The following is an 11,060-nucleotide window of genomic DNA, read 5'->3' as shown; positions in this document are numbered from 1 at the left end:
CTTCCGATGAAAGAGAGAGCTGAAAATTGTAGAGCATGTGCAAAAATTCGACAACAAAATTCGAAGGGCAGAAAGTTTAAGATTCCTGCCGAATGCAGAAAGTCCGACATTTATGCTTTTGTACGTACCAAAGCTTAGATGTCGGAATTTCGGTCTCCTAACTGAAAATAGTATATACATCAGACGGGCATAAAATTTGAGAGACTTTCTGAAGCTATTCAAGATAAATAATTTTAATGAGTTTTATTTAAACGAAGTTAATTGAGATAAAGCCTTTAAAGACGTGAGCTCGGATGTAAATATATGAAAACATTTCTCTAGAAGACGATGATGTAACGACGTGGTATAGATAAACGCCTCTGTTCAAAGGTAGGCTCGTAATCATGCATTTCTTCAGTAAATGGTTTGTGTTATGTAAATAAATTACTATAAATGATTATTGATATTACCTATATTTCAATAGTTTATGTAAATATTTTGTATTTTCATCGTGGAAATGAAATAGTTGTTTCCTTGTTCAAATAAAGTATCTTTACATCAATAGTTTGTAATATTTATTCGTTTCAATAATCGAATTCCTAGAAAATAAACCAACGAAATATATTAGTATCTCGATATTTTTGAATAACTGTAATTTACGATCAAAATTCTTGCAAAAAAATCAAGAAAATTTTATGAATATTGACCGAAAGCTGCTGATGAAAGTTTTGATTAGAATAAGATAAGGTTCTTCGAAACAGAAATAATTTTTTTTCATTTTAACTAAAACTCTCTCGTCACGCGCCTATATAGATTACCGAATGATTGACGCGAGTGCTGATGGGTAAAATCTTGTTATATTTCTTGATTTATTCAATCAATTTTGATAAAATATATATAAGATGTATGTTTTACAAGGTATGATTTATTGTAATGCAAACATTTATTAATTTTATGGTTTAAATATTGTTAAAAAAATTACTCTGTTTAGATTATTATCACGTTACTCTATCTACCGTATCAGGAATTACGTAGGGCAGGGCTGTGTTAATACTGGAGTCAGGTACGGATTTAGAAATTTAGTACCCCCCAAGCAGTTAAAAAATTGCCGCCCTAAAAATCAATCAATAAAAGCCTTTTTTTGGTTTAATCGTTGTCAATTTTCCCTCAACACTTTGTCGTTTATGAGAGTCCCTCGAAATAAACTTTTCTGCATCGTTACCTTAATATTAACCATCGTTAATCTACCTTCTGCCCTTTTATCCGCGGGGTCTTCAGGTTTCCAATATTGGCTCTGCTGGCCTAGGCACATACCTAGAGCCCCTGTTATCCGGGTCTGACTGGAATACGGAGCCAGTAAAATGAAAGTACACACAAAATTTACAAAATGATAAGTATCAAATTAAACGTAAGTAAGATTAAACTGCAAAATGAAATTCTTATTCCAACATTTTGTGTAAGACTGCTCTCGTAATGCCGGAGTACAAAATCGAAGAATTGTGAGTGAGGTTCGTAGAAAGTCATATCGGCTACCAAAATAGCTTATCGTTTTAAAAAATATTTCTTTTTGAGCATAAATATTATTCTATCTATAAATATCAACAAGCCAGGATCATCTTAAGATGTATAGCTTAAGAGTGTATTCTCTGAACAATTTTAAATCGAAAGTGCCTTTTTGACGTTTTCCCAAAACCCAATAGTTAAGAAGTTATGGGCACTATTGAACTTAACCAATAAAGTACAGGTATTGTTGAGTAAAGTAGTTATGTATCCACTAACCACTCTTCCATGAAATATAAAAGCACCTGCACAAAGGTTTGATAATTGGAAAGATTACACATCTGCTACGGTACGGTTTTATTATACTCAAATATACAGATTATTAAAACCAATATATAAAAATTATATAACTAAGAATATAAAAAAGAATCTACTTAGCATCCATTTTGCCAAAGGTGTGTCTTTGGTTTTGAGATACACTTAAAAAAAAATGAAGCTATCATTAATTTTTTTTGCAATTCTTATCTCAAAACTATCAGTTCAAGCAACAATAAATGGTCCAAAACTAGAATATGATTTTATTATTGTTGGAGCTGGAAGTGCTGGATGTGCTTTGGCGCACCGTTTAAGTGAAGAAAGACAATGGCAAATATTGTTAATTGAGGCAGGTGGACCAGAAACACCAATAACGGATATACCTGGAGCAGTGGCTGAAGTTATTTCACCTTATAATTCACCATTTTTATGGCACGATATGTCAGAACCATTACGAAATGCTGGTTCAGCTTTAAATGGAAGATCAATTCGCTGTATGCATGGTAAAGTAATGGGTGGTACCAGCGTGGTAAATTGGATGATGTACACTCGTGGAAATATTGCAGATTATAATCGATGGGGTAGAATAACCGGTGATTTAAATTGGTCATGGAAAAATATTCATCCGTATTACAAACGATTAGAAAACTACACAATACCATATCCTGATCCAAATTATTTTGGAGTAGGTGGACCCGTTCATATTGAAACACCTCCATATTATAGTGAACTTTCCAGACTGGCATTGTTGGCAGCTCAACAAGATGGTAAACCTATTCATAATGTTAACGGCCCCGAGCAGTATGGAATATCACCGGTTCAAGCTACGATTCAAAATGGAATGCGCGTTAGTGCAAATAAAGCTTATATTACTCCAATCATTGAAACACGTCGAAATTTACATATTAAAATGAAGTCAACAGTAACGAAAATTCTTATTAATGTGGGAGCAAGACCTTTACCGAAAGCTTTTGGTGTTAGATATATGCATAAAAATGTAATGCGTACTGCCTACGCGAGAAAAGAAGTTATCTTGTGCGCTGGGCCAATAAATTCTCCAAAATTATTAATGTTGTCTGGAATTGGACCTCGAGAAGAGCTATTAATGCATCGTATTCCAGTCATAAAAAGTTTACCAGTTGGAAATAATTTATTTGACCATGTTGGAACTGGAAGTATACAATTCCTTACAAACAAGCCCGCTTATCCTCCGCAGGATATTTTGTTATATCCTAAAAAGAAATCAGGACCATTATCTACAGCATCTTTTGTAGAAGCTTGGGGATACTCACATCCATTAAATGACACAATATCAATTGAACAAATATTTTTCTTATCTCCGATGAACGAGATGAATTATAAAATATTCAATCTGAAAAAATCAGTTTTTGAAATGGTCTTTAAACCTCATCAATTTTTGCCAGGTTTTCAGGTTTATCCCATATTGGAACAACCCAAAAGTCGTGGTACAGTTCGACTCCGGGATGCAAATCCATTATCGAAACCGAGAATAAATCTTAATTATTTCTCTGATCCAGAAGATCTTGAACGGCTATTAAGTGGTGTAAGAGAAGCTATCAGAATAGTTGAAAAACCTGCTTTAAAATCGTATGCTCCAAAACTTTTAAGAACAAAAATTCCTCAATGTGCAATGCATATATTTGATACTGATGAGTATTGGAGATGTGCCATTCGAGCAATTCCCTTGTCTTTATGGCATTTTAGCGGGACCTGTAAAATGGGTAGAAGAGAAGACTTATCAACTGTGCTGAATACAAGACTACAAGTGCATGGTATCGAAGGTTTACGTGTAGTTGATGGTAGTGCTTTTCCATCTCCTGTAGCAGCCCATTTCAATGCTTTATCAATGATGGTTGGAGAAAAGGGAGCGGATATAATTAAGCAAGATTTAACGAGAAGATCGATTTAAGTTTTTTCAGCCAGTTTTGATATTTTTGATACTTTTTTTTATACAAGTCTGTGGTTTTTATAATTAATTTACAATCGAATCGAAATAAAATTATTTTAAAAAACAGTATTTTTTGTTGTTGAAAAAGTGAAAGGATTCTTGTAGTACATCATTATTATTTCAGACGTTATTTTAAAAAACATTTTACCTCGTTAGCACTCCCATCAACCGTTCGGTAATATTTAGTCGTGTGATGAGAGATTTTCTCACACGTTCTACACATGCGTCAACTATTATTGGGCATTAAATATTCCTTAACTTTGTAAATCATAACTTCTACATAATTTTATAACAATTTTTTTTAATGCTAGTAGCGGAAACGAAACACTAAAAACAGTCAAAGTTCGAAAAATTTGAACAATAAGACGGATTTGAATGCTGTTTTCTGCGTTCGATTGATTTATAGGAAGTTGAAAATCTGCATTTTATAATTGCATTTCAAATTAACTGTAAATATATTAAATTCACAATTCGGTTAATAGTGATGAAAATGATTCCGAACTTGTTAATCGGGGGATTTTCGAAACCGGTGCCCAGACTAAACGATTTTCCTGGAGTTTTCGGGACATTCGTTATATAATCAGGCCAAACTCGTTACTCGTGTTTTTTTTTGCTTGAAATCGGATTTAAATCCGTCCTACTGTTCAAATTTTCGAACTTTGTGTGCTTCGTTTCTGCGACTATCCAAGATCAAATACAAAGATGATTTATTTATAAAAATTGGTTGCTGCTTTTTCTTTGACATTTTTTCATATACTCAATTAATTTCAGAAAGCATAGGGTTTTTAAACAATTGGATCTTGATAATTTCTTCCTTTGTATCAATTTTGATAAATATATATTTGCAATATATGTAGATGTTTTGACGGATGTTGTATTTAAATTGAAATATTCAATAATTTTATTGGACAAATATTGTAAAAATTCATGTTATTAATATACTAGGAAGTATTTAAGCCATGACCGTGTCTATTGGGGGGTGAGTTAAAAAGTCTAATAGTCTAAAGTTCCAGATCCCTTTTCGCAAGTGATTACTTTTCAGTTCCGCGAAAGAAACCTTCAGAACCACCTTTAAGCATTTCTTCTAGTAGAAATTATTATGGATTCACTATAACGAAACCACATACCTACGAAGTGTCTCCATGTTATTAACCAAAAAGAGTCTGGAACTGTATAGATTAAAATTAAATATAAAATGTGAGTCATTTTCGTCTATGCATATGAAGATCTCGCCGGAGGCACCACTTATTAAAAAATGACCTCATCCAAAATTGCAGAGTTTGATTGGGGACAACATGTTCTGAAATCAGATTTGACCTAGTTCTTCGGATTTCTTTAATAGCCAATTTAGATAATAACACTTCTAGTTATAAAGTTGATCCTCATTAAAAAAACTAATATTTTTCACCTAATCCATTTTTCCGAAAACCGTCAGCTTTTTAACCCCCTCCCCCCAAAATGTTTACGTAATTAGTGAATGGCTCCTAGCTTTTGCACGATTTTTACTTAATTTTGTCAGGAAAACCTCCTCAAAATTTTCAATTTTGATACGGTACTGATTAAAATACAATAAATAACATTGAATATATCAATATAAATAAACAAAAAACCAATAAAATAAAATTGAGAAAACAATGAAAATAAATTAATTAAAAATATAAAAAAGAATCTGTCTAGTATCAGTTTCATCATAGTTACGTGATTCAAAACAAAATGAAGTTATCATTAATTCTTTTTACAATTCTCATCTTCTCAAAGCTATCAGCTCAAGCAACAATAAATGGACGGGATATAGAATATGATTTTATTATTGTTGGGGCTGGAGGTGCTGGATGTGCTTTGGCAAACCGTTTAAGTGAAGAAAAACCTTGGAAAATATTGTTAATTGAGGCAGGCGGACCAGAAACACCAAAGACCGAAGTACCTGGAGCAGTGACTGAAATTCTTTCACCTTATGAATCGCCACTTTTGTGGAACGATTATTCAGAACCATTACGAAATGCTGGTTCGGCTTTGAATGGAAGATCAATTCGCTGTATGCATGGTAAAGTAATGGGTGGCAGTAGCGCGGTAAATTGGATGTTGTACACTCGTGGAAATATTGCTGATTATAATCGATGGAGTACATTAACCGGTGATTTAAATTGGTCATGGGAATATATTCATCCGTATTACAAAAAATTAGAAAATTATACAATTCCATACCCTGATCCAACCTATTTTGGAATAAATGGACCCGTTCATATTGAAACACCTCCATATTATAGTGAAATTTCCAGACTTGCATTGGTGGCAGGAGAACAATCTGGTTTACCAATTCGTAATGTTAATGGTCCAGTGTCGTATGGAATATCACCGGTTCAAGCTATGATTAAAAATGGAGTGCGCGTTAGTGCAAGTAAAGCTTATATAACTCCAATTATAGAAAACCGTCCGAATTTACACTTAAAAATGAGGTCAACGGTTACGAAAATTCTTATTAATATGGAAGCAAGACCTTTGCCGAAAGCTTATGGTGTTAGATATTTGTATAACGATGTAATGTATACTGCTTACGCGAGACAAGAAGTTATCTTGTGTGCTGGACCAATTAATTCACCAAAATTATTAATGTTGTCTGGAATTGGACCGCAAGAAGATTTATTAATAAATCGTATTCCAGTCATAAAAAATTTACCAGTTGGTAAAAATTTATTCGACCATGTTGGAACTGCAAGTATACAATTCCTTACAAACAAAACTGCTTATCCTCCACAGGATATGATTTTGTATCCTAAAATGCGATCTGGACCATTATCTATTCCATCTTTTGTAGAAGGGTTTGGATATTCACATCCAATAAATAACACATTATCAATCGAACAAATACTTTACTTTGCTCCAATGAATGAGATGAGTTATAAAGTACACAATATAGAAGAATCAGTGTATGATGCAGTTTTTAAAGCGCATTCAAAGTTGCCAGGTTTTCAGATTTATCCCATATTGGAACAACCAAAAAGTCGTGGTACAGTTCGACTCCGGGATGCAAATCCATTTTCGAAACCTCGAATTGATCTTAATTATTTCTCTGATCCAGAAGATCTTGAACGTCTATTAAGTGGTGTTAAAGAAGCTATCAAAATCGGTGAAAAACCTGCTTTAGAATCGTATTCTCCGAAGCTTTTAAGTACAAAAATTCCACAATGTTCAATGTATATATTTAATACTGATGCGTATTGGAGATGCGTCATTCGAGCAATGCCTATCAGTTTGTGGCATTTTAGTGGAACTTGTAAAATGGGTGGAAGATCAGATCCATCAACTGTGCTTAATACGAGATTAAAAGTTCATGGTATCGAAGGTTTACGTGTAGTTGATCCTAGTGCTTTCCCAACTCCAGTAACAGCTCATTATAATGCATTGTCAATGATGATTGGAGAAAAAGCAGCAGATATAATTAAGGATGATTTAACACATTAAACACCAGCCCTATTTTATGAGTGTGCTCCAGTGTACCAGATAGAAATGTGATTCATTGAACTCAATCCGCAGTTTTTTTCCATCAAAATATCATTAATTAGCATTCTGGAAGCAAGCCCCTTTTCGATTTATTTATTTATTTATTAACTAATTTATTTACTTATTTATTTATTAACATTCCAGTGTAAAAAATTATTGTAATTACTCCAAATTGGATGTAATTACTCCATATTTGCGATTTTACTTGTATTGCGATAAAAAAACAATTTTACAATAAAGTATATTTTGTTTAATTTTTAATTAATGTTCATTTTTTAACCAATTTTTAGTATTTTTAATCCACGACTCAATCAGAGAAACGTATTATGTGTCTGATGTATTTGTGTCTGTGACATCGTACCTCCCAAACATATGGAACGATTTTGATTAAGTTTTTTTATTTTGTTTGAAAGGTGACTTAATCAAGAGGTTTCTTACTTCCGATTCCAGAAAACTTGTTCAGTTTCGAGATTCCACCAGAGAAAAAGTTATATCGAAGTAAAATGCTTTTCTATATCGAAATATAATAATGTTTTCCTTTTGTATCGAAAGTTTTTAACAACAAAATTGACGCATTCTCTAATTATATCGTAAAATCTGAACATCAAAAGACAACGTAAGAATAATGCGACAAAAACAATTTAATGTAAACATCCTCATTTAATAAATAAAAGATAAAAAATGTAAATAATAAAATATATATAAATGGTAGAAACAAATAAAAAATTGAATCAGAGAAAATTACTACGAAAATCTAATTTTTGGATTTTTATTTCAAACAAGGTATTAAGAGTAAAATTAATCAACAAAAATGGATTACGGTACACGGTATAGCTTCGAAATAAGTCATTTTATGTGCTGGAACAATCCAATCACCAAAATTACTAATGTTGTCTGGAATTGGACCACGAAAAGAGTTACGACATCATCATATTCCGTTAATAAAAGATGTACCAGTTGGTAAAAATTTATTTGATAATGATGGGAACTAAATGTTTACATTTTCGTGTAAACAGGCCATCATACCCGTTGAAAGATGTTTTACTGTGTGATAAAAAAAAATCTGGACCATTATCCATACCACCAGGTGTAGAAATTTGGGGCTATTCACATTCAAAAAATAAAACTATGCAAATTCAACAAATGTTCTTTTTCGGTGGTTTGAGTTAAGAATTAAGTCAAATTTTTAATGTAGATTCATCAGTTTATAAAAAAATCGTTAAGCTATTTGCATGAAACCGTTCGACTTCTAGATGAAAATCCATTTTCACCACCACGAATACATCTTAATATATTTTCTCATTCACAAGACTTGAGGCTTCTAATAAGAGAAGTTAAAGAAGCTATTAAAATAATTGAAGCACCAGCTTTGAAAGTGTTTACACCAAGAATGGTAAAATCTAAACTTTCTCAATGTGCAATGCACATATTTAATACTTATCCGTTTTTAGTTTTTAATAATTCTCGGAAACGCGGGTAGGTCAGCTACAGTAAAATATGAACGGAAAGTATATTAAGATGCTTTATTGAAAAATTGGTTGTTGCTATTTTGTCTTTTACAGTTTCTCATCAACTGAATTAGCAGTAAGGACAAGGTCATTAAACAATTATCTCTTGTTAAATTTCTTGTTTTAAATCAATTTTGATAAAATTTATTTAAAATATATATACCTATAGATAATTTGAGGGATTTTTATTAAAATTGAAATATTTATTAATTTTATTGGACAAATATTGTAAATTTATTTGTTTTATTTATGTATAATTAATAGACCAGGAATTAAATTAAGACATGACCGTATCTGTTAAAGTGAGTTAATAAGTCGAATAGTCTAAAGTCTCAGACCACTCAACATTTATGTGATTACTTCTGAGTTCGGCGAACGAAAACCTTCCATTTTTAAGACTTTTCTCAAATAAAAAAGAATTCTCTTCGGAATTCACTTTCTGCCCGTTTCAAATTTTTTGGTTATTGAGAGTTTCAAGACTTGCTGATCATTTTTATAAAAATTTTCTTTTTCTGTAGAAATTATATGAATTAGACTGTCATACATTTGAATAACTGTAGAATTGATAATATTCTGTTATTAATTTCTGTTTGTTTAGATACTTCCAAGGGTGCGCCCTTTTGTAACCTAGCACCTGTATTCACATGTCTACTTTGCCTTATGGATAATTTGCCTCTACACATATCGGTGCATACCTTACTTAAAATTTCCCATTTGCTACGGTACGGTAATAAATAAAATACAATAAATAATATTAAATATACATATTGGTAAAACCAATAAAATAAAATCACAAAAAATATAAAAATAAATCTTCGGAGCGTCAGTTATATTTCACCAGAGAAAACCTATTATTTAGGTTTGAGATAAGTATTTAAAAAAAAATGAATTTATCATTAATTTTTTTTGCAATTCTCATCTCAAAATTATCAGTTGAAGCAACAATAAATGGCCCAGAAATAGAATATGATTTTATTATTGTTGGAGCTGGAAGTGCTGGATGTGCTTTGGCGAACCGTTTAAGTGAAGAAAGACAATGGAAAATATTGTTAATCGAAGCAGGCGGAGAAGAAACACCATTGAACGATGTTCCTGGAGCAGTGGCTGAAATTATTGGACCTTATGATTCACCATTTTTATGGCACTCTATGTCAGAACCATTAAGAAATGCTGGTTTAGCTTTAAATGGAAGATCAATTCGCTGTATGCATGGTAAAGTAATGGGTGGTACCAGCGTGGTAAATTGGATGATGTACACTCGTGGAAATATTGCAGATTATAATCGATGGGGTAGAATAACAGATGATTTAAATTGGTCATGGAAAAATATTCATCCGTATTTCAAAAAATTAGAAAACTACACAATACCATATCCCGATCCAAATTATTTTGGAGTAGGTGGACCCGTTCATGTTGAAATACCTCCATATCATAGTGAAATTTCCAGACTTGCATTGCTAGCAGCAGAGCAAACTGGTTTACCAATTCGTAATGTTAATGGTCCAGTGTCGCATGGAATATCACCGGTTCAAAGCAATATTAAAAATGGTGAACGCGTGAGTGCAAATAAAGCTTATATTACTCCAATTATTGAAACACGTCGAAATTTACATATCAAAATTAAATCAATAGTAACGAAAATTCTTATTGATATGGAAAAAAGACCTTTGCCCAAAGCTTATGGCGTTAGATATATTCATAACGATGTTATGCAGACTGTTTACGCGAGACAAGAAGTTATCTTGTGTGCTGGAGCATTTAATTCACCAAAATTATTAATGTTATCTGGAATTGGACCTCAAGAAGAGCTATTAATGCATAGTATTCCAGTCATAAAGAGTTTACCAGTTGGTAAAAATTTATTCGACCACGTTGGAACTGCAAGTATACAATTCCTTACAAACAAGCCTCCTTATCCTCCGCAGGATATTTTGTTGTATCCTAAAAAGAGATCCGGACCATTGTCTACAGCATCTTTTGTAGAAGGATGGGGATATTCACATCCAATAAATGATTCATTACCAATCGAACAAATATTTTTCTTTTCTACGGTGAATGAGATGATTTATAAAATATACAATATAAAACAATCAGTGTATGATAAAGTTTTTAAGCCGTATTCAATGTTGCCAGGTTTTATGATTTTCCCCATATTGGAACAACCAAAAAGTCGTGGTACAGTTCGACTACGGGATGCAAATCCATTTTCGGAACCTCGAATAGATCTCAATTATTTCTCTGATCCAGAAGATCTTGAACGACTATTAAGTGGTGTTAGAGAAGCTCTC

The 11,060-nt window shown here is 32.3% G+C and overlaps 2 protein-coding genes across 2 annotated transcripts; both read left to right on the top strand.

Moving 5' to 3' along the window:
- Positions 1-881: 881 nt before the first annotated feature.
- On the top strand, positions 882-3,724 carry LOC123300404 (glucose dehydrogenase [FAD, quinone]-like). Its single transcript, XM_044882975.1, has 2 exons — positions 882-897; positions 2,019-3,724. The coding sequence occupies exons 1-2, from the start codon at positions 882-884 to the stop codon at positions 3,722-3,724; spliced, it is 1,722 nt and encodes a 573-aa protein (XP_044738910.1).
- A 1,752-nt stretch (positions 3,725-5,476) lies between these two features.
- Positions 5,477-7,225, top strand: LOC123300403 (oxygen-dependent choline dehydrogenase-like). Its single transcript, XM_044882973.1, has 2 exons — positions 5,477-6,416; positions 6,579-7,225. The coding sequence occupies exons 1-2, from the start codon at positions 5,477-5,479 to the stop codon at positions 7,223-7,225; spliced, it is 1,587 nt and encodes a 528-aa protein (XP_044738908.1).
- Positions 7,226-11,060: the final 3,835 nt, after the last annotated feature.

This window comes from Chrysoperla carnea, chromosome 5 (assembly GCF_905475395.1).
Source record: "Chrysoperla carnea chromosome 5, inChrCarn1.1, whole genome shotgun sequence".
Classification (NCBI taxonomy): domain Eukaryota; kingdom Metazoa; phylum Arthropoda; class Insecta; order Neuroptera; family Chrysopidae; genus Chrysoperla; species Chrysoperla carnea.
This window is presented reverse-complemented; position numbering and strand designations above follow the sequence as displayed.